Below are 23,799 nucleotides of genomic sequence, written 5' to 3'. Positions count from 1 at the left end.
CCTTGCCAGTTTTTTAGGTGGACTGATCTCAGCATCCATTGCCTTCTATGGAGAGGTGGGTGTCAATGGCATAGCTCCCAACTGTCCTTGATTTCGAGGGACTGTCCCTGATTTTAAGCAATGTCCCTCTGTCCCTCATTCCTCCTCATTTGTCCCTCATTTTGGTCTGATCTATATAGATGTATATAAAATGCACTTTTTATCTATCAAAAAGTGTTTCTGATTTCTAAATTGCTGATTTCCTTCTTCAAGCCAATCAGTAGTTCCGAAACGCGTCCCATTTTGATGACATATTTCTTGTTTGCGGTCCATGCTGGTTGTTGTTGTCCCCTCCCGCTGACGTCATTTCCGGGATTCATGCTCCACGCTGACTCAAGCGACGCAATTTATTTGTTCTCTATTAGAGATTGCTTCCCTCTTTGAGTGCAGCCCTAAGTGTTTGAAGACCACTTCATTCATCCAATAAAGACACTATCTGCCTGGTCCTGACATTCTGAGCGCCCTTGACATATGTTTTATCCCAAAATAAAAGGAAGACTTGGGGTACCAGATTTTACAAAATATTATTATGTGGCATAATTAGCTCAACTGACAAAATACCATGCTACTAAAGAAATACCTTTATGGGTAGCGATCCCCTTTCCACTGCAAATCTCCTCTGGCTTACCCCTTTCTTCTATCCGGCCTGGTCTTCCCCCAAATCATTTTCAGCATGGACTAAAGCAGGTCTTCTACGAATCCACCAATTCTTCCAATCTTCAAATATTATACCTTTCCCAACCTTATGTGAGCAACATAAACTACCACAAACAGAAACCTTCAGATACCTGAATTTTTCTGACCCCATACAAACCAGCAACCACTACACCTCATAAACTTTCTATTTTTGAATAAAGCTGTATATCAGACCCACACAGGTTGATTTAGGATTTATATGCCCAATTAATTTCAGATGTAACTAGAGGGGATGATCTCCAGCTCCATTTAGATGAACAAGATTGGGCTCAAAATTTGGCAAGCAACCAAATCAGCTACTCCTAATACTGTAGCCCTTGAGACCAATTACAAAGACCTTACTAGATGGTATTTAGTTCCAGCACGATTAGCCAAATTTAACCATCAATACCCTGCCAACTGCTTCAGAGGATGTACAACACTGGGCACACACACACACATTTGGTGGGAGTGCCCCATAGCCAACTCATTCTGGAAGAAAGTATTCAAAATTCTTTCAACAATATTTAAAATTTCTTTAATGCCTGATCCAACTGTAGCACTATTAACCACTTGCCGCCCGCCATATAGCAGAATGACGTCGGCAAAGTGGTTTCAATATCCTGACTGGGCGTCATATAATGTCCTCAGGATATTAAGGCGCTGCGCGCCTCCGGTGGAGTGCATCACGGCGATCGTTGTTCAATCTAGGTAAAGAGTCTCTGTAGAGGAGAGCCGATCGGCTGCTCTCCTGACAGGGGGGGTCTGTGCTGATTGTTTATCAGCGCAGCCCCCCTCGGATCCCACCCAGGACCACCAGGATTGCCGCCCAGGACCACCAGGATGGCCATCCACACTAGACCACCAGGTATGCCCCCCCTAGACCCCCAGGGAAATACTAATCTGTGCCAAGGCAGCTACCAATCAATGCCCAGGCAGCTGCCAATCAGTGCCCACTCACAATGCCAGGGATGCCTATCAGTGCCTCAAATCAGTGCCGCGTATCAATGCCCAGCAGTGCCGCCTATCAATGCCCATCAATGCCCAGCAGTGCCGCGTATCAGTGCCACCCATAAGTACCCATCTTTGCAGCCTTTCAGTGCCCATAAGTGTCGCCTATCAGTGCCCATCAGTGCCCACCAGTGCCACTCATGAGTGCCCATCAGTGCCGCCTATCAATGCCCATCAGTGCTGCATATCAGTGCCGCCTACCAGTGCCCATCAGTGCCGCATATCAGTGCCCATAGTCGTTGCTAGAGGTCGACCGATATATCGGCCGATATTTGGCGTTTTTTACTTAATCGGCATCGGCCGATTGTGCTGATAAAAAAGGCCGATTATAACTTCAGCCGTGACTTGCAAATGACTTCTGTAATAGAAGTTAATGCAAGTTTCCCTAAGTTATCTGTGGAGAGGATTCTCTCCTCCTCTGGGCAGCCTGCCAAGTACGATAAGAAGATACATTGTATCTTTCAGGTTCTTTTTATCAATAGACTGAACTCCGTGTGTAGAAGTTTTCAGTTTACCCATTTAAAGACTAAATCTTTTCTGACACTTGTTGCTTACAAGTAAAAATCCTGTATTTTCTGCTAGAAAATCACTTAGAACCCCCAAACATTATATATATTTTTTTAGCAGAGACCCTAGGGAATAAAATGGTGATTGTTGCAATATTTTATGTCACACGGTATTTGCGCAGCGGTCTTTCAAACGCAATTTAAAAAAAAAAAATACAGTAATGAATTAAAAAAAAAAAATAAGCAGTAAAGTTAGCCCATTTTTTTTCGTCCAAAAGTTTTGATTACCTGTTTTTGTGTATTTATTATTTTAAGATAGTTTTTTTTTTTTTTTTTTTTTTTTTTAGGTTTTTTTTCTAAATTATACATACAAGTGAACTGATTGAAGGTTTGTTTTGTTTAATGTTTAAATGAAAAAAAATTTCTGTATTACTTAAGGTTGCTTTCACACTGGAGCGGGCAGGCGTTGATGGTAAAACGCTGCTAGTTTTAGCGGCGCTTTACCGTCATTTTAGAGGCGCTATTCGGCTGCTAGCGGGGCGCTTATAACCCAGCTAGCGGCCGAGGAAGGGGTTAAATGCGCCCCTGAAGCGCCGCTGCCAAAACGCTTTGCAGGCGCTTCGGCAGCGGTGCGCATTCATTTCAATGGGCAGGAGTGGTGGAGGAGGGGTATACACCGCTCCAAAGATGCCGTTTGCAGGACTTTTTTTTACATCCTGCCAGCACATCGCCTCAGTGTGACAGCACTCGGGATATCACACTGAGACTGCAGGGGAGCCGTTTTACAGGCACTTTACAGGTGCTATTTTTAGCCCAAAAGCGCCTGAAAAACGCCCCAGTGTGAAAGGGGTCTAACTGTTAGATTTTATGAGATGAAGGGAAAAAAGAAAGGAACAAAAAAAATCGGCCAAATATATCGGCCCAAAAAAATCGGCATCACATATCGGCCATCGGCCACCGCGATTTCTAAATATCGGCATCGGCATCGGCCAGAGAAAAACCCATATCGGTCGACCTCTAGTCGTTGCCCGTCAATGGTGCCACCTTATCAGTGCCCGTCAGTGCTGCCTTATCAGTGCTCATCAGTGAAAGAGAAAACGTACTTATTTACAAAATTTTATAACAGAAACAAAAGCAAAACTTTTATTTTTTTTTTTAATTTTCGGTCTTTTTTTTGTGTTTAGCAAAAAATAAAAACCGCAGAGGTGATCAAATACCACCAAAAGAAAGCTCTATTTGTGGCAACAAAATGATAAAAATTTAGTTTGGGTACAGTGTAGCATGACCGCGCAATTGTCATTCAAAGTGCGACAGCGCTGAAAGGGGAAAATTGGTCTGGGCAGGAAGGTGTAAAAGGGCCCCGTATTGAAGTGGTTAAACTATAAACCCCAAAACTTGAACCTTCGCCAATTTAGACTGTTACTATTTGTAACAACAGCGGATAAACAATCCATAGCGAACGCATGGAAAACAAACTCCCTTTGTATACAAACTGTCAAACAAAGAGTGACACAAGCCATGGTACACAGCAAAGATTGAAGCAATTTATCTAGACAAAATCCCCAAATTTGAATCCATATGGAAACCATGGAGAGATCATTATCTTCCACCAGGTATAAATAAATCATTGATATAGACACAAAGAAATATGATAAATACTGCACTCCTTTTCCATGATTTCTACTATACCACATGATATTACTCTCTGGAAGGTTTTTTCTTCCTCCCCTTTCCTATGACTAACCTTTCCCTTTCCCTACCTTTTTTATAGTACAAATGGGGGTAGAAAATATGTTCACTTAATTTCTCAGGAAATGCCAAGCCACATAGATGGACTTTGGCCCTGATTGTAGTTTATTATCTGTGTTGCGTTTGTTACAATATGATTTTTTTTTATAATAAATCAGACATAAGATACATGGGACATAACATTACACAGTAGTGGTTGGTCATAGAGATACTGTCAGGTTCTGGCTTGAGTAGACAATGGATACGTTGTATTGTTGTATTCAATTGACAGTTTTCAACAGGCTATTGTCTCTATAGCTAAAGTACACAAGTAAGAGATTTACTTGTTTGAGGTTCTTTCAGCTCTCAAACTGAAAGAATGACTGTTATGCCGCGTACACACGAGCGGACTTTCCGGCAGACTTGGTCTGGCGGACTGGACTGCGTCGGACAATTCGATCGTGTGTGGGCTCCAGCGGACGTTTTTTTTCCCCAAAAGTCCGACGGACCTAGAAATAAAACATGTTTCAAAATCCGCTCGCCTGTATGCTAGTCCGACGGACTAAAACCTATGCTAAGGCAGCTATTGGCTACTGGCTATCAATTTCCTTATTTTAGTCCGGTCGTACGTCATCACGTACGAATCCGTCGGACTTTGGTGTGATCGTGTGTAGGCAAGTCCGTTCATTAGGAAAGTCTGTCGGAAGTCCGCTGAAAGTCCGTCGGACAGACAGTCGGACCAGTCCCGTCGAAAAGTCCGCTCGTGTGTACGCGGCATTAGATTACTGTCAGGTGCTGGCTCGAGTAGACAATGGGTACGTAGATACCATTTTTGTATTCAATTGACCGTTTTCAACAGTTGTTTCTACAGCTACAGTAAACAGGTATGTTTTCTGTTGTTTGGTAACTATGGTAAACAGCCTGACACATAAAAGGGGTGAATAGAGACTGGGACACACACACACACCATCATGCTTTGTAAGATCAGAAGCCACTCATGATAGAAGAAAGGTGCCTGATGCTCCAGGAGAATCGTTGCCAATGGAGATCATGAACATACAGTAACAGAAGATAAGTAACCTTTAAGTGTATTTATACTGATATAGACCATAGGCTGTTCATTTGATAGCATTTTGCTTGTTATAGAGATCTGTCAGTCTTGTATTGTATTCCTAATATTGTAATAGTTTTGTTTGTACAGCATCTTTGTATAGTAAAAGCACATTTACACACTGCAGAAATCTCAGCTTCCTTGCTTATACCACAAAGTAGTCTTACTAGATAGACGCAAGCTAAACATTATCCCCTATTGTTTCATAATACCTTTAATTATTACTTAATCTTTACCCCCTCTTTATAATTATACCTGACTATTGATCTTATACTTGTAATTACATTTTTATTCTGTATATTTTATTTTATTGTTAATATGAATATTCTAACACGATACATTATTATATAATATCATTTATCTTTATTTTACTCTTATTTACACAAGAAGTTTTATTGTATGCTTTGACTTTATATTGTGAAATTTGTTCTTACAATACTGATTTATTGTAATGTATTGTAATCTATAAAAAATAAAAATGATTTAATGAGAATAAGTTTGAATACCCGTGTGAATTCTTTGGTGTATAAGAAGTATTTTTTTATCAGTGTAACATTTCCCGCACTCTGTACATAGAAAGGGATGCTCTCCTGTGTGACTTCTTTGGTGTCCAAGAAGGTCTTCTATCCTACGAAAACACTTCCCACACTCTGGACACGAAAAAGGCTTTTCTCCTGCGTGAGTTCCCTGGTGTCCAAGAAGCTTTGCTTTTGCACGGAAACATTTCCCGCACTCTGGACATGAATAGGGTCGCTCGCCTGTGTGAGTTTTCAAATGTTGATAAAGTCCTGCTTTCTGAACGAAACGTTTCCCGCACTCTGAACATGAATAAGGGTGCACCCCTGTGTGAATTCTTTGGTGAATAAGAAGAACTTTTTTGCCACTGAAACATTTCCCGCACTCTGAACATATATAGGGACGCTCCCCTGTGTGACATCTCTGGTGTATAAGGAGGTCTGTTTTCCGAAGAAAACCTTTCCCACATTCTGGACATGAAAAAGGTCTCTCATCAGTGTGACTTATCTGGTGTCGTTCAAGTCTTCCTCTCTCAGCGAAACATTTCCCGCACTCTGTACAAGAATAGGGACGCTCCCCCGTGTGGCTTTTCTGATGTCTAAGAAGTTCTCCTTTGTGAATGAAACGTTTCTCACATTCTAAACATGAATAAGGACGCACATCCGTGTGAATTTTCAGGTGTGTAACAAGGCCTCCTTTCTGAATGAAAGTTTTCCCGCACTCTGAACACGAATAGGGACGCTCACCTGTGTGAATTCTCTGGTGTAGAAGAAGTTTGTCTTTTTGGATGAAAGATTTCCCGCAATCTGAACATGAATAGGGACGCTCACCGGTGTGAGTTTTCTGGTGTACACCTAGATGTTCTTTACGACTGAAAGATTTCCCGCACTCCGAACATGGATAAGGACGCTCACCTGTGTGAACTCTTTGGTGTTTAACAAAGTTTTCTTTATGAGTGAAAGATTTCCCGCACTCTGGACATGAATAAGGACACTCGCCCGTGTGAACTCTCTGGTGTTTAGCAAAGTCTCCTTTATGAGTGAAAGATTTCCCGCACTCTGAACATGACATTGAACTCTCTCCGGTGGTAACGCCTTGATGACTTAAGGAAGATTCCCCGGGATTAGAAGGATCTGTTGACCTTCCCAAACTTGAATACATATTTGAGGTTACAATATGTGATCTATCAGAGGACTCCATTGATCTCTGTATCTTCTGAGTAAGGACATTATCTCCTGGCAGGTGTGGTTCAATGTCGTAATCTGAAGATAAAATAGGATGTCCCTCGGAGATATTCCACGCTCTGCCTCCATCTGTTGGGAAAAATATGTTTTTAGAACCTTTTATTGATGGCTTACCTCCAGAAATCATGTGTTGATCATCAAACATTTTTACAAGATCTGTCATGGAACTGGGTGTAAAAATAAAAAAATAAATATAATCCGGATAAAGGATAAAATATCACTAAACCATAGAGGATGACATTGTTTTGGTGAAGAACAAAGATGGACCTACACTATATTACCTGCCTTTACACGCACATGAACTTTAATGGCATCCCAGTCTTAGTCTGTAGGGTTCAATATTGAGTTGGCCCACTCTTTGCAGCTATAACAGCTTCAACTCTTCTGGGAAGGCTGTCCACAAGGTTTAGGCGTGTCTATGGGAATGTTTGACCCATTCTTCCAGAAGCTCATTTGTGAAGTCAGGCACTGAGGTGGACAAGAAGGCCTGGCTTGCAATTTCCGCTATAATTCATCTGAAAGGTGTTCTATCGGGTTGAGGTCAGGACTCAAGTTCCTTCACCCCAAACTCGCTCATCCATGTCTTTATGGACCTTGCTTTGTGCACTGGTCCAAATCATTTGGTGGAGGGGGGATTATGGTGTGGGTTTTTTTTTCAGGGGTTAGGCTTGGCTCCATAGTTCCAGTGAGGGGAACTCTTAAGGCGTCAGCATACTAAGACATTTTAGACAATTTCATGCTTCCAACTTTGTGGGAACAGTTTGGGGATGGCTCCTTCCTTTTCCAACATGACAGCGCACCAGTGAACAAAGCAGGGTCCATAAAGACAAGGATGAGAGAGTTTGTAGTGGAGGAACTGTTCCCACAAAGTTGGGAGCATGAAATTGTCGAAAATGTCTTGGTATGCTGACGCCTTAAGAGTTCCCTTCACTGGAACTTAGAGGCGAAGCCCAACCACTGAAAAAAAAGCCCACACAATAATCCACCAAATGATTTGGACCAGTGCACAAAGCAAGGTCCATAAAGACATGGATGAACGAGTTTGGGGTGGAGGAACTTGACTGGCCTGACCTCAATCGGATAAAACACCTTTGGAATGAATTAGAGCGGAGACTGCGAGCTAGGCCTTCTCGTCCAACATCAGTGCCTGATCTCACAAATGAATTTCTGGAAGAATGGTCAAACATTCCCATAGACAAATTCCTATACCTCGTGGACAGCCTTCCCAGAAGGGTGGGCCAACTCAATTTTGAACCCTACGGACTAAGACTGGGATGCCATTAAAGTTCATGTGTGTGTAAAGGCAGGCGTCCCAATACATTTGGTAATATAGTGCATCTCCACCTCATTTCTTGGAAACAGAACATTAGTGATGGACCTTCTTCCACCTAATTTCTTGGAAACAGAACATTAGAGATGGACCTTCTTCTACCTCATTTCTTGGAAACAGAACACTAGAAATTGACTGTTTTCCACCTAATTTCTTGGAAACAGAACATTAGAGATGGACCTTCCTTCAGCTAATTTCTTGGAAACAGAACATTAGAGATGGACCTTCCTCCCCCTCATTCCTTGGAAACAGGAGAACAGTGATGGACCTTACTGATGGTGTACAGGAGTAATGGTCAACTTACATCACTAAAGGGCCATACATAATATTTAGTGTATGTAATGCTACAGAAACCTGTCAGAGACTATACATACAGTTAGGTCTGGACTAAAAGAAGACTGTCAGCTGTAATTTGAGGATATTTATATCCAGATTGGCTAAATGGTTTAGGAATTACCAAACGTTTTAATTTAGGACCCTCCTTTTCAAAAGCAGTTAGACAATTGACCGACAAGCTGTTCTATATTCAGGTTGGGGCAGTTCAACCATTTGTTCATTAACAATTACTGTAAGCAGGTACCCTGGCCAAAAAGTGTTTATTCTGCATGGGCTGCTCAAGAAATACCAGGCTTATTAGGTTTTGTAGCCTAGACCTGTATATAAATGCTGTGATAGGATGTAAGATAGGTCTCTGGTTATCAGTGGTTTGCTAAGTAATGTTATTGCGCTATTGTTAATGGTAGGTCTAGCCATACCGTTGAAAAATTCACGTGACCAGTGACGCAACGCGACGGGAGGATCCAGTGATGTCATTTCCAGTGTCTCGTATACTAGGATACAACGGTGAGGAGGCGAGCTCTCTGATTTCTAAACGTTTTAACATTGGCAATGCGATCTGTTAAGATGTGCTAAATGTGAGTGGCCAGTTTTTATGCTTATAATAAATACTTTTATACTAGCATTATTGAGCTATGAATCGCTCTCATTTATTTTGAGCAACACTCGAAGGAATGGTTCTTATGTTACCCAAAGAGGATTGCACAGGATCCAGGATATAAGTGCTGCTTCTCCCCAGGATTACTCAAGACCTACACACCTAAGATGTGATTTGACCCTTGGGGGGTCTTCCTTTGAGGTGAACAGGCATTGCACCCAGGAGGAGGTGGTGGTTTGTAACTCACTTATTTGATAACTGTTATGTGGCACACTTTGAAGTAAATTCGATCCATCTTCACTGGAGTGATTGTAGCTTTATTTTTTTTTAATTTTTTATGGACTTTATCATTGATTTTTTTTTCTCATGTATTATATGTACTTGCTATATCTGTAGTTCCTCACAGAGGCTTGGTGAGAAACTGATTTATATTTTGGGGTTAAAGATTGAGTACATTTTTTTATTATATGTTGAAATTAGCACACCATTATTCATATAATTTATGTACATCAATGATCTTTTTACTGTCAGCAGGTAACGTTATGAAGGATGTATCTTGAACAAGGACACCATACATTTGATGTAATTAGAGGGAAAATTGTTTTTATAGAAAGGGTTCTCTGCTGTAACAGCAATAAAATGAGGAACAGTATTGCACAGGAACGTGTTCTAAATGACTGGAAGGGTTTATAATTACAAAAATTATAAGACACTACTACTATTTGTACCAAAAATGATTGTAGAATGTTGATCCTGGACTTTTTGGGTTTCTGCTTTCCTCTGGATCAATTGCCTCTTGCAATTTTTTTTTTGTCTTACCTGTTTTTAGGTGAACTGGATGGACAAATGTTATATTTAAATACATACTTATAGAAGTACAATGAAAATGTGAACTATTTCTGCTTTTGGAGTTTATTACTTACTGGTGTCCATATGTAGAGAAGATTCCTCCTGTTTATTTTCCATAATCATCTCCCCCTCCTTCATAGACCGCTGATCTCCACTCACCAACCTCTCTTCTTCTTCCTTTATATTCTCAACCTTGATGTCTTTAAGTTCTTCATCCTAAAGCCCAAGGATGATAGAATTTTTATTAAAAAGGAACTTACAAAGAATAATGTTGTCTCATAATTTAGAAGACATTTTAGGTCTTCATGCTCAGTCTGATGTCTTTCAGTTCTTCAAGCTAAACCCCAACGTTGATAAGGTATAGCATCTAGAATCGGTACTGCCAATAAGAGATTAAATGAGAATTGTATCTCATAGAATTATTTTGAAGCCTTTTTTGTCCAGCCTTATCTACCTGATCATTCTCTGTATAGATGTGATCTTCCTGGGTGGAATCCTGGAAATACAGAGGACAATCCTCCTCCACAGACTGCTGATCTCCACTCACCGTCTCTTCTTCTTCGTCTTTTACCTCAACTTTGATGTCTTTCAGTTCTTCACTCTAAAGCCCAAAGATGACAGAATACATTTTAAAAACTAAACAAGATATTACATAGAAGAAGGTACTCTGTAGAACAAATCATATTTTTCCACCATCCCGATCTGGATAACCATTTGGCTTTGTGTAACATTAAGGGTCTAATCTTGGCCCTGGCCATTCTTTTCCAAAATTGGCTTGTCTCTCACTCCTTAGTGAAAGCCTTTGTCCAGGGTGTTGTACACATTGTCCCCCTTGGAAACCGCTCCAGTTACATTGTGGAATCTCACCATGGGTTTGTACGTCCTTCAGAAACCGCAATTTGAACCTATCAGGGATGCTCCCCTGTCTACTCTCTCTCACAAGGTTGCTTTATCAGTTCTTTTACCTCTGCGAGATGAATCTGAGCTCCTGGAGTTACCCTGTAAAGAGCCCATCCTAGTGTTACACAGGGATAAAGTTGTTTGACATCTAGGACCTCCATTCTCCCCAAGTGTTAGGAATCAGCAACAAGGATGGCCAAATCTGCGTAACTACTCACCAGCAAACAAAGATATAAGCCAACCAAAACCCCAGTGACAAAATACCTAACTAAATGACCTAAAACAGAATAACAGAAGTTTGAACTAACTCTATATGAGGGTTCTTCAAAATGTTTTTTAAACTCTGTTGAATCTAAAAAAAAAAAAATGCAGAAACTTTTTAAAGACCCCTCGTAAAAATGAGGAACACAGGAAAGCAGGGTAAAACTGGAGGTGCAGGGAACATATAAGAAAGGGGGACAAAAACTGGGTTTTGAAACGAAAAGAAATAGGAACAAGGCAGCAGGGTTCAGGGCATGAGTACAAGTCAAGCAGTACGGTTTGAGTACAGTTAAAGAGCTGTCAGCAAGCAAAACACTGGAGCAAGGTGTAACAGCAGACAAGGGACTAAATACCCTCCCAGTAGCCAGCACCAGGTGGAGCCGATTACTGGGATTTACTGGGAGACACCTGTTGGAGGATGCTGGAGTTACAAATTTACTCTCTGTGAAGCAACGTGCCGTCAGAAGGTGATCCAGGTCCTGACACCAGCGTGGTTCCCTCCTTTCATCTTAACCAGTACATTTTTCCTCCTGCCTTTTGTCTTGCTCCAAAACATTTCATGGGGATTTTTCTCTACTGTCTGGAGGTGGTACAACCGGATTCTCTCTTTTTCATTCCTGAAGATCACGATAGGGGATTTCCTGTCTTTGGCTCCACTATTGCCAGGTGGATTAGACCATTCATTATTGAAGCCTATAGTCTAAGGAATATGGTTCCAACCCTCCGTGCAAAGGCCCACTCCACCAAATCTGTTAGTGCTTCACAGGTTTTTCGGCATCGGGCATCTGCATCCCAGATCTGCAAGGCTGCAAGGCTGCTCTCTCTTGTTAGGTTTTGTCTGGTGGATGTCTAGGCCTCGTTTCATTTTAATGTTGGGCATAAGGTGATTTAAGCTGCTCCCTGACTTTTAAAAAAACCCTCTTTTGACCCAATATTACAAGGGCCTGAAATTTTTTTTTCCATGTTGCCAACCTCTGCTTTTAGAAATTCCATGGTCTAAGACTAAGATCCTGTGTCCTGTTATGTACTGAGGACTTACCTTTAATGTCCTTTTCTTGGAGTACATTACAGCTTCTTACGAAACTGAGGCTTGATAGGAGTGACAGAGGTTATGCTAGGGCTGCCTTTACATCTTTGCTTGACATTGTCCAATCATCTTAAGGTACAGTCAGGTCCATAAATATTGGGACATCAACACAATTCTAATCTTTTTGGCTCTATACACCACCACAATGAATTTAAAATGAAATGAACAAGATGTGCTTTAACTGCAGACTTTCAGCTTTAATTTGAGGGTATTTACATCCAAATCAGGTGAACGGTGTAGGAATTACAACGGTTTGTATATGTACCTCCCACTTTTTAAGGGACCAAAAGTAATGGGACAATTGGCTGCTCAGCTGTTCCATTGCCAGGTGTGTGTTATTCTCTCATTATCCCATTTACAAGGAGCAGATAAAAGGTCCAGAGTTCATTTCAAGTTTGCTATTTGCATTTGGAATCTGTTGCTGTCAATTCTCAATATGAGATCCAAAGAGCTGTCACGATCAGTGAAGCAAGCCATCGTTAGGCTGAAAAAGCAAAACAAACCCATCAGAGAGATGGCTAAAAACCCCACCCCGGGGAAACTCCTCCTTTTTGTTTCTATTTCATAGGGGTGAGCAGCATTCTTTCTTCTCTCTTTGTGTCCCCTCTTTGCAAGGGTGGATGTCTGAAAACCAATGTTGGGGGTTGTTAGAATTTTTTTTTCAGAGTTTCATCCTCTTGTTATAATGGGTTGTAAACCTTTGATTATCTTTCTTATACCTTCTAGGACTGGATTGTATGTGGCGACTAGAGGTACACGGTTATTTATTTATTTTTTCTCTTTGTATTGGATGAGATTTTCTCTTCGGGTTTTCAAGGTGGTGTTTATATTTTTGTTGATGGTTTTGTCTTGGTGACCTTTCTTATGTACAAAATCAGCAGGGGATCAAATACCTTTTTCCCTTACTGTATGTGTAGCACAGAAGAGAAATGAACATGTCAGAAGAGGACGGACATGACGGGGGAGGGGGGTTACTGGATGTAAATATAAAATAATATCTTATTACCTCCTCTGCTGCCATTTCCATCAAAGTCACCTCTCTACTTCCTCCCAAACTCACCTTTCACCCGGAACTTCCTGTCTGCATCCTAGACCACTTCCTGTACATGCTTCACATCACTTCCTGTCTATGCTGCACATCACTTCCTGTTTGTTCGGTTCACTGACAATAAGTGAGATCACCGCCTCGTAGATGATTTAAAAATGTCGGCCTTTGTTGCTTTTTAATACTGTAACAACTGCTTTTTAGAACATTGTAAACATTGTTCACATATGTTATACCAGAGTTAAAATAAAAAACAAGGATAATGAATAAAAATAACATTACAGGACAGGTAAATGGGGCACGGGGCAGGTGGACCCTTGACAGAGGTCAGTTGACTTCCTGCAGAGGAGACCCACAGGAGAGGAGGGATTCAGAAGGAAATCTACCAGCAGCATCATAGCCTAACTTTCATCTACCTCCATTTGGGCCGCAGTAAAGATTTTCATAGGACAGATGGACCATTGACAGAGGTCAGTTGACTTTTTGCGGAGAAGACACATGGGAGAGGAAAGATTCAGGAGGAACTCTGCCAGTAGCATTGTGACCTAACCTTCATCTACCTCCATCTGGGCCCCAGTAAGGGTTTTCAGAGGACAGGATGACCACTGACAGAGGTCAGTTGACTTTTTGCAGAGAAGATCCATGGGAGAGGAAGGAATCAGGAGGAAATCTACCAGCAGCACTGTGACCTAACCTTCATCTGCCTCCATCTGGGCCCCAATACAGGTTTTCATAGGACAGGTAAATCATTGACGGAGGTCATTTGAAGGGATGCTCTTTTGGCCACCTTGCTGGGTACTGACCGCTGCCTGTAAAGATTTAAGGGCTGTACTGCTGGATGGATCTTATCTAAAAGGGATATCATTCCCCTGTTGCTACAACCGGATTGGGACACTTAGGGAAGACACAATGTCCTTTTATGAATTAGAAATGCCTTCATTTGAAGGTTGAGGGTACCTCTTGGGAAGACTCTTTGGTAGTCCTACCCACTGGCCAGTATTAGTCAGGGATATTATAGAATCGTTAGGCCCCAGTGGTGAGCTGTACCCGTGTAATAAATACTGTTGTATTTGTATTGTTTTATTTGCTACTTGCAGTGTTGTTCCCTACTTTCCCGGTGTATTTGAGGCAAGGCCTTTTCACAGGTGGCAAACAAAATTAACCCAACCACTGTAGTATTCACTTTATCTTGTGGCACAGTGTACTGCTTGTATTGTTTTGCTGCATTTATTATTTCTACTATTCTCCTGCAATTCTTTACCTGCACAGATTAATGTTGGTGTGTCATATGTGTTCTATTAGGTTCAGTCACAGGGTGGGTCAACACTGGAAATGGAGAATCCAACAATTCCAACGACTCCCTCAGGGGTCAAGACTATGCAGCACCCTCTAGTGTGCTACTAGTGGTAGTGCAAGAAAATATATGTGGACTCATGCTTACCCTCTGAGTCTTAATTGGGTCATGGGTTTACTTTAGGTCAGGGCTGGATGACTCAGGCTCCATTCACACTTGTACTACTCCAAAGTTGTGCCGACTTTGGAGTGCAATTTTGACACAACTATGGATGGGTGCAACTTGGAAATGACTTTGGCTCTGACCAGTGATAATGGACAACTGTTCCACACAAGTTGCATTGTCTAACATTGAGATACGACTTTCATGCAACTTCTGAGGGTTAACATTGAAGTCTATGACCCTCAAGTTGCATGAAAGTTGGACCAAAGTAGTGCATGAACTACTTTGAAGTAGCTGCAACTTTAAGTCGTGCATATATGAATGGGTATTATTGGAAAACAACTTGTCATGCAACTTTCCAAAGTTGCATGACAAGCCGCACAAGTGTGAATGGAGCCTCATGCAGACAAGTTTCTGGTGCCTCCCCCTGGTTCTGGAGAGTTGGAGAACATTCTGGAAACTAGAGGGCGGAGGCTAGGGGGTTGATCTGCATGCTCAGGGGAGCTTGACCAATCCCCAGTCGGTGGACCTTAAGTATGCATAAGTCATGCTGGCACGGAAATCGGGTGGAAGATGGAGATGAAGTGCTAAGGGGACTGTCAGTTGCCCTTGAGGTGAACCCCCTAGTCTGGGGAGGGGTGCTCTGCCTCAGGTCAAGACTCAGGTGTTGGCCTGGGAGAATCCTGACAACAAAAGCAGTTTGGAAGGAGTCTTCCCCGAGAGGCAGCGGGTGCAATAAGGACAGCGTGGGTAGTACAGCACGGTCAGGGACTTACAAGGGGGGAAACTGCTACATGTAGCAAGTCTCTCTGGAATATAGCGATGTGCTTAAATCTTCCCTAACCTTGTCCTGGGAGATCTCCAGATTAGTCGGGTAGACTGGTGAAGAGTCAAGTGGGTTAGACTGGTGGAGAAACATCCAGGTGGGCTGGCATTTTCTGCAGTGGGTAGAGCAGGGATCCGTGTCTACAAGGGAGTTGGAGGTACTCTAGGAGGCAGTTTGCAAAACTTTGTGCTACTTCAAAAAAGGGACTGAGAGTTCCTAGTCTTTAAGGGACTGTTGCATCTAGATCAGTGATGGCGAACCTTGGCACCCCAGATGTTTTAAAAGTACATTTCCCATGATGCTCGTGCACTCTGCGGTGTAGTTGAGCATCATGGGAAATGTAGTTCCAAAACATCTGGGGTGCCAAGGTTCTCCATCACTGATCTAGACTGTCAGTGCTGTGGAGTGACAAAACAAATCAGAAGCTGTACATTGGGAGGAGGAAGATGTCCCTGAGTTTGTTGCCATCAAGTTGGGCATCCTATAATTCCTATTACCCATCCAAGTTATTACCCCAAATAAAAACATGAAAACCAAGCTCAAAGACTGTTCTTTGTGTCCAGATGAGAGCTAGAAAATGCTATCCGCCTGGCAGTAAAGAAGTGGGGAACCCAGTCATCTGCAACATTTACGGGGGTAGTGCTACAACTACATTTGCAACACAACTCTAGGGAATCAAGAAATTATTATGCCTAATCCATTAAAGAAGCACCAACACATATAGTTGAGTCAAGATGATGGTCATCCAATTGGGAAAACCAAGATGGTCAAAGTATGCCTTATATCAGAGAGTGATCCAACACTGAAAGGGCTTTCCTCCAGGAGTCCGCCTGCTCGGCGGGTAATCTGTCCACTGAGCAGGCAGATGACTGGTCCATGTCCGCTCCACTTATACCGAACAGACACAATAGCCCGCTGTCCTCTGTGGGCTATTGGATGTAAAACGGACTGCCTGTCCTTTTACATCCGATGACCATCCGATCTGCTAGACCACGTATCAAACACAAGGCCCATGGGCCAAATTCGGCCCTCTAGTCCATTTCATGTGGCCCTTGCACCTCTCCTGCGGCTACCCCCTGCGATACCCCCCTTATGCAGCCATGGAGAGGCTTATCTCTGCCCCCTCCCACCCATTTCAGCAGTCAGCAGCAGAGAGGAGGACAGAACTCCTCCTACAGATCCTATCTGTGCAGCTGCAGCACCCCCTCGTTTCCGCCCCCCCCTGGCCTCATCATTCAGCAGACTCCAGCAGCTGACTCCAGCCCTCCTCCAGACCCTGCACTTTCTGCTCCCCCCCCCAGCAGAAGCACAAGGTAAGGGGGGCTCCTGATGGTGGAAGGGGCTCTTGACATCTGATGTAAGGGGGGTGGTGGCGTGCTCTGGACATCTAATCTTACAGATACAACCACCCCTTTGAGGGAAACCGTAATGCTGATGCGGCCCGCGATGAAATTGAGTTTGACACCACTGTGCTAGACTAGGGATCTCCAAACTTCGGCCCTCCAGCTGTTGCAGAACTACACTTCCCATGAGGCATTGTAATACTCTGACATTCACAGACATGACTAGGCATGGTGGAAATTGTAGTTCCTGAGCAACTGGAGGGCCATAGTTTGGAGACCCCTGCGCTAGACAGATGGGGAGATCCCCATCTGTCTTTTTTAACGGATAGGATTCAGATGTTGGTGGGTGTCAGACACATGTCCGTTGATACCTACCTCTCTATAGAAGGGAATGGATGGTCTGATCGGGTCCACCTGCCAGTTTTTTTTTAGGTGGACCGACTGGACCATCCATTGCCCTCTATGGGGAGGTGGGCGTCAATGGACACATGTCCATTGACACCTGCCTCTGTAGAGAGGGGAATGGATGGTCCAATCGGGTCCACCTGCCAGTTTGTTAGGTGGACCAATCGATTGCAATCTATGGAGAGGTGGGCATGTGTCCGTTGACACCTGCCGACATCCAATCCCATCCGCTAAAAAGCGATGGATTCGCCCATGTGAAAGCGGACTAAGCTACTGCATATCCTCCACACCATGACCCAGTTTGTCTACCTCTCAGGTACAAAACGACACACGTGTGTGGAACTGGATCTTCTCTACTATTAGAACATGAATGGATGCCTCTCTATGGAATGAGCACCTTCCAATCATCTAAGAATTACGGTTGTTCGTAAAAAAGAAAGAAAGAAAAAATTACTCAAGAGAATACTGTAAAGTGTAGAGCTTTCTTTATTTATTTTGGGGAACTGGAATAACTAATACACATAAAAATCTTGTATAACTGATCAAAAAGATACATGTGAATTTCTAATTATTAATACATTAGCTGGACCAATGAAAACCCAGCTTTTCCAATAAGGCAAAAAAAAAAAACCCATTGATGGTCAACAGCTAATAGCAACTTATGAAAAGGTTCCTTAGTGAAAGGCAAATCCTCAATGGATTTGATGTTCTGGCATTTCACTGCCTAAATATAAACTAGAGATGGGCTCAGGCGTGTTCAGGATCCCACCTGCCCAATCCCACCGGGAAGCCGACACTGCACAAGGCTAATCACAGGCAGTGAGACATTTCCCGATCTGTGCAGCTGGTGGGATCCCGAACACGCCCGAGCCCTTTCCTAATATACACTATATTGCCAAAAGTATTAGGACATCCCTCCAGATCATTGGATTCAGGGGTTCCAATCACCTCCATGGTCACGGGTATATAAAATCGCACAGCTAGGCATGCAGGCAGCTTCTAGAAACCTTTGTGAAAGAACGGGTCGCTCTCAGGAGCTCAGTGAATTCAAGCGTGGTACTGTGATAGGTTGCCACCTGTGCAAAAAGTCCATCCGTATAAGAGAACCACTGGTGTAAAGCACAACGCCACTGGACTCTAGAGTAGTGGAGACGTGTTCTCTGGAGTGACAGATCACGCTTCTCTGTCTGGCAATCTGATGGATGTGTCTGGGTTTGGTGGTTACCAGGAGAACGGTACTTGCCTGACTGCATTGTGCCAAGTGTAAAGTTTGGTGGAGGGAGGGGATTATGATGTGGATTTTTCAGGGGTTGGGCTTGGCTCCTTAGTTCCAGTGAAGGGAACTCTTAAGGCGTCAGCATACCAAGACATTTTGGACAATTTCATGCTCCCAACTTTGTGGGAACAGTTTGGGGATGGCCCCTTCCTGTTCCATCATGACTGTGCACCAGTGCACAAAGCAAGGTCCATAAAGACATGGATGAGGGAGTTTGGGGTGGAGGAACTTGAGTCCTGACCTCAACCTGATAGAACACCTTTGGGATGGACTAGAGCGGAGACTGCGAGCCAGGCCTTCTCGTCCAACATCAGTGCTTAACCTCACAAATGCACTTCAGGAAGAATGGTCAAACATTCCCATAGACACACTCCTAAACCTTGTGGACAGCCTTCCCAGAAGAGTTGAAGCGGTTTTAGCTGCAAAGGGTGGGCCAACTCAATATTGAACCCTATGGACTAAGAGTGGGATGCCAATAAAGTTCATGTGTGTGTAAAGGCAGGTGTCCCAATACTTTTGGTAATATAGTGTATATTTTTCTGCCATGTATTGGTACCGTTGTCCATGTATTGCCACGATAGCCAGTGAGGAAGTCCTCTTTATTGCTCACCTCCTCCTCACAGTTGCCATAGTGTTGCCATATTTGCCCATGTATAACCACAGCTTAGTACTGTTGTTTTATTATAACTTCAAATCCAAACAGGTCTACAACTATCAAACCACACCCTAAAAAAAGTTGTACATTTTTGCTACACCCCCCAATACCCTGCGGGGTGCAGAGCACACCACTTTGGCCATCCTTCCCCTACAGAATCTGAGGCTTGAGTTCCTTGGTAGACTTCTATCTCTAGAGTTCCTGGGTCTACATACCCACCCATTAGGACCCCAAAATCTGCCCGCTAGATTTTTATTGTACATCACAGAGAATGTACCTTCAGGTGTAAAACATTTCCTGCAGTTTGAATATAAAAAAATTCTCCTTCCTTGATGTCCAATGAGCCTTTGAAAGGTTTTCCATAGTCCGAAAATAGAAAAAGGTGTGAGCCTCCATGAGCTCTCTGCTGTTTGAGAAGGTCCCCTTGCTGAATTAAACATTTTCCACACTCTAATGAAAAAGAATGCTCGTCCGTGTGACTTCTCTGGTGTCGAAGTCTCTTTTCAAAAATAAACATTTCCCACACTTAAACATGAAAATGGAAACTTATTTGTGTTAATTCCCCAGAACATTAGAGATGGACCTTCTTCCACCTCATTTCTTAGAAACAGAACATTAGAGATGGACCTTATTTCTTGGAAACAGAACATTAGAAATGGACCTTCCTTCACCTAATTTCTTGGAAACAGAACCTTAGAGATGGACCTTCTTCCACCTCATTTCTTGGAAACAGAACCTTAGAGATGGACCTTCCTTCACCTCATTTCTTGGAAACAGAACCTTAGAGATGGACCTTCCTTCACCTCATTTTATGGAAACAGGACATTAGAGATGGACCTTTTTTCTTGGAAACAGAACATTAGAGATGGACCTTCTTTGACCTAATTTCTTGGAAACAGAACATTAGAGATGGACCTTCAACTAATTTCTCGGAAACAGAACATTAGAGAGAGACCTTCACCTCATTTCTTGGAAACAGAACATTAGAGATGGACCTTCCTTCATCTCATTTCTTGGAAACAGAACATTAGAGATGGACCTTCCTCCACCTTATTTCTTGGAAACAGAACATTAGAGATGGACCTTCCTTCATCTCATTTCTTGGAAACAGAACATTAGAGATAGACCTTCCTTCACCTTATTTCTTGGAAACAGAACATTAGAGATGGACCTTTTACCATCTCATTTCAACTAACTAAGGTCTGTTCTCTGTGTGAATTTTCTGGTGTCGAAGAAGTTTTCTTTTCTCTGTGAAACCTTTCCCGCACTCTGAACATGAATAAGGCTTTTCTCCTTTGTGAATTCTTTGGTGATTGAGAAGAACTTTTTTCTCAGTGAAAGATTTCCCGCACTCTGAACATGAATAGGGATTCTCACTGGTGTGAATTCTCTGATGTTTATGAAGCAGTTCTATCCGAATAAAACGTTCCCCGCACTCTGAACATGAATAAGGTTTAACACCCGTGTGAATTCTTTGGTGTATAAGAAGTACTTTTTTGTCAGTGTAACATTTCCCGCACTCCGTACATAAAAAGGGACGCTCCCCTGTGTGACTTCTCTGGTGTCCAAGAAGGTCTTCTTTCCTACTAAAACACTTCCCACACTCTGGACATGAATAAGGCTTTTCTCCAGTGTGAGTTCTCTGGTGTCTAAGAAGCTTTGCTTTTGCACTGAAACATTTCCCACACTCTGGACATGAATAGGGGCGCTCACCTGTGTGAGTTTTCAAATGTTGATAAAGTCCTGTTTTATGAACAAAACATTTCCCGCACTCTGAACATGAATAAGGGTGCGCCCCTGTGTGACTTCTTTGGTGAATAAGAAGAACTTTTTTGCCACTGAAACATTTCCCGCACTCTGAACATAAATAGGGACGCTCCCCTGTGTGAATTCTCTGATGTATTAGGAGGTCTGCTTTCCGAAGAAAACCTTTCCCACATTCTGGACATGAAAAAGGTCTCTCATCAGTGTGAGTTTTCTGGTGTCTTTCAAATTTTGCTTTCTCGCTGAAACTTTTCCCGCACTCTGTACATGAATAGGGGCGCTCACCTGTGTGGCTTTTCTGATGTCTAAGAAGTTGTCCTTTTTGAATGAAACGTTTCTCACATTCTAAACATGAATAAGGACGCACATCCGTGTGAATTTTCTGGTGTGAAATAAGGCCTTCTTTATAAACAAAAGTTTTCTTGCACTCTGAACATGAATAAGGACGCTCACCTGTGTGAATTCTCTGATGTGTAACAAGGGTTCCTTTGTGAATGTAAGATTTCCCGCACTCTGAACATGAATAGGGACGCTCACCTGTGTGAATTCTCTGATGTTTAGCAAAGTCTCCTTTATGAGTGAAAGATTTCCCGCACTCTGAACATGACATTGAACTCTCTCCGGTGGTAACGCCTTGATGACTTAAGGAAGATTCCCCGGGATTAGAAGGATCTGTCGACCTTCCCAAACTTGAATACATATTTGAAGTTACAATATGTGATCTATTAGAGGACTCCATTGATCTCTGTATCTTCTGAGTAAGGAGATTATCTCCTGGCAGGTGTGGTTCAATGTCGTAATCTGAAGATAAAATAGGATGTCCATCGGAGATATTCCACGCTCTGCCTCCATCTGTTGGGAAAAATATAATTTTATAAGTATATTTTTATGGCTTACCTTCAGAAATCATGTGCTGATCTAGCATCAAAGAGTTTTACAGATCTGTCATGGAACTGGGTGCAATCATGACACAAAAGTATAAATATAATTCAGGTAAAGGATAAAATATCACAAAATCATAGAGGATAACATTGTTTTGGTGAAGAACAAAGATGGACCTTCCAGTACCTTATTTCTTGGAAACAGAACATTAGAGTTGGACCTTCACCTCATTTCTTGGGAACAGAACATTAGAGATGGACCTTCACCTCATTTCTTGGAAACAGAACATTAGAGATGGACCTTCACCTCATTTCTTGGAAACAGAACATTAGAGATGGACCTTCACCTCATTTCTTGGAAGCAGAACATTAGAGTTGGACCTTCACCTCATTTCTTGGGAACAAAACATTAGACGTGGACCTTCACCTCATTTCTTGGAAGCAGAACATTAGAGATGGACCTTTACCTAATTTCTTGGAAACAACATTAGAGATGGACCTTCACCTCATTTCTTGGAAGCAGAACATTAGAGTTGGACCTTCACCTCATTTCTTGGAAGCAGAACATTAGAGATGGACCTTCACCTCATTTCTTGGAAACAGAACATTAGAGATGGACCTTCACCTCATTTCTTGGAAACAGAACATTAGAGATGGACCTTCACCTCATTTCTTGGAAGCAGAACATTAGAGTTGGACCTTCACCTCATTTCTTGGGAACAAAACATTAGAGGTGGACCTTCACCTCATTTCTTGGAAGCAGAACATTAGAGATGGACCTTCACCTCATTTCTTGGAAGCAGAACATTAGAGTTGGACCTTCACCTCATTTCTTGGGAACAAAACATTAGAGGTGGACCTTCACCTCATTTCTTGGAAGCAGAACATTAGAGATGGACCTTTACCTAATTTCTTGGAAACAACATTAGAGATGGACCTTCACCTCATTTCTTGGAAGCAGAACATTAGAGTTGGACCTTCACCTCATTTCTTGGAAGCAGAACATTAGAGATGGACCTTCACCTCATTTCTTGGAAGCAGAACATTAGAGTTGGACCTTCACCTCATTTCTTGTAAACAGAACGCTAGAGATGGAACTTCATTTCTTGGCAACAGGATAACAGTGATGGACCTTTCTGATGGTGTACAGGAGTGATGGTCAACTTACTAGGTACAGGGGAACTAACATCACCAAAGGGCCACACATAATATTTAGTGTATGTAAAGCTACAGAACACGGTCAGAGAATATACATACAGTTATATCTGGTCTGAAAGAACAGACTGTCAGCTGTAATTTGAGGATATTTATATCCAGATTGGGTGAATGGTTTAGGAAGGACCAAACTAATTATGTAGGACCCTCCTTTTCAAAAGTATTTGGACAATTGACCGACAAGCTGTTCCATATCCAGATTTGGGCAGTTCCCCCATTAGCACCCATTTCCTCAGGATAAATTGCCTCTTGCAATTTTTTTTTTACCTGTTTTTAGATGAACTGGATGGACAAATATTATATATAAATACACACTTTATACTTATAGAAGTAAAATGAAAATGTGAACTGTTTCAGCTTTTAGTGTGTATTACTTACTTGTGTCCATATGTAGAGAAGATTCCTCCTGTTTACTTTCCATAATCATCTCCCCCTCCTCCATAGACTGCCGATCTCCACTCACCAACCTCTCTTCTTCTTCCTCTTTATCCTCAACTTTGATGTCTTTAAGTTCTTTACCCTAAACCCCAAAGATGATGGAATATTTAGTAAAGAGGAACTTACAAAGAATAATGTCTCATAATTTAGAAGACATTTTAGGTCTTCATTCTCAGTCTGATGTCTTTCAGTTCTTCACCCTAAACCCCAAAGATGATAAGGTATAGCATCTAGAATCGGTACTGCCAGTAAGAGATTACATTGTATTGAATTGTATCTCATAGAACTATTTTGAAGCCTTTTT

The 23,799-nt window shown here is 42.3% G+C and overlaps 2 protein-coding genes across 2 annotated transcripts in view; both read right to left on the bottom strand.

The window, feature by feature from the left end:
- The window catches only part of LOC141106879 (uncharacterized), a 163,494-nt gene that overhangs the window by 99,938 nt on the left and 39,757 nt on the right, over window positions 1-23,799 (bottom strand). The window lies entirely within an intron of this gene.
- Window positions 1-23,799, bottom strand: part of LOC141105488 (uncharacterized) — a 50,570-nt gene that overhangs the window by 20,452 nt on the left and 6,319 nt on the right. Inside the window, exons 6-11 of the mRNA XM_073595342.1 lie at window positions 23,436-23,577; window positions 20,394-21,813; window positions 15,537-15,678; window positions 10,398-10,544; window positions 10,018-10,159; window positions 5,555-6,899 (exon numbers count right to left, since the gene is read on the bottom strand). Coding sequence (XP_073451443.1) covers window positions 5,555-6,899; window positions 10,018-10,159; window positions 10,398-10,544; window positions 15,537-15,678; window positions 20,394-21,813; window positions 23,436-23,577 — 3,338 coding nt within the window. The remainder of the gene's footprint in view (window positions 1-5,554; window positions 6,900-10,017; window positions 10,160-10,397; window positions 10,545-15,536; window positions 15,679-20,393; window positions 21,814-23,435; window positions 23,578-23,799) is intronic.

The sequence above is a fragment of the Aquarana catesbeiana genome, linkage group LG08 (genome assembly GCF_042186555.1).
Source record: "Aquarana catesbeiana isolate 2022-GZ linkage group LG08, ASM4218655v1, whole genome shotgun sequence".
Lineage (NCBI taxonomy): Eukaryota > Metazoa > Chordata > Amphibia > Anura > Ranidae > Aquarana > Aquarana catesbeiana.
Note: the sequence above shows the minus strand (reverse complement) of the source record. Positions and strands in the feature narration are given on the sequence as shown.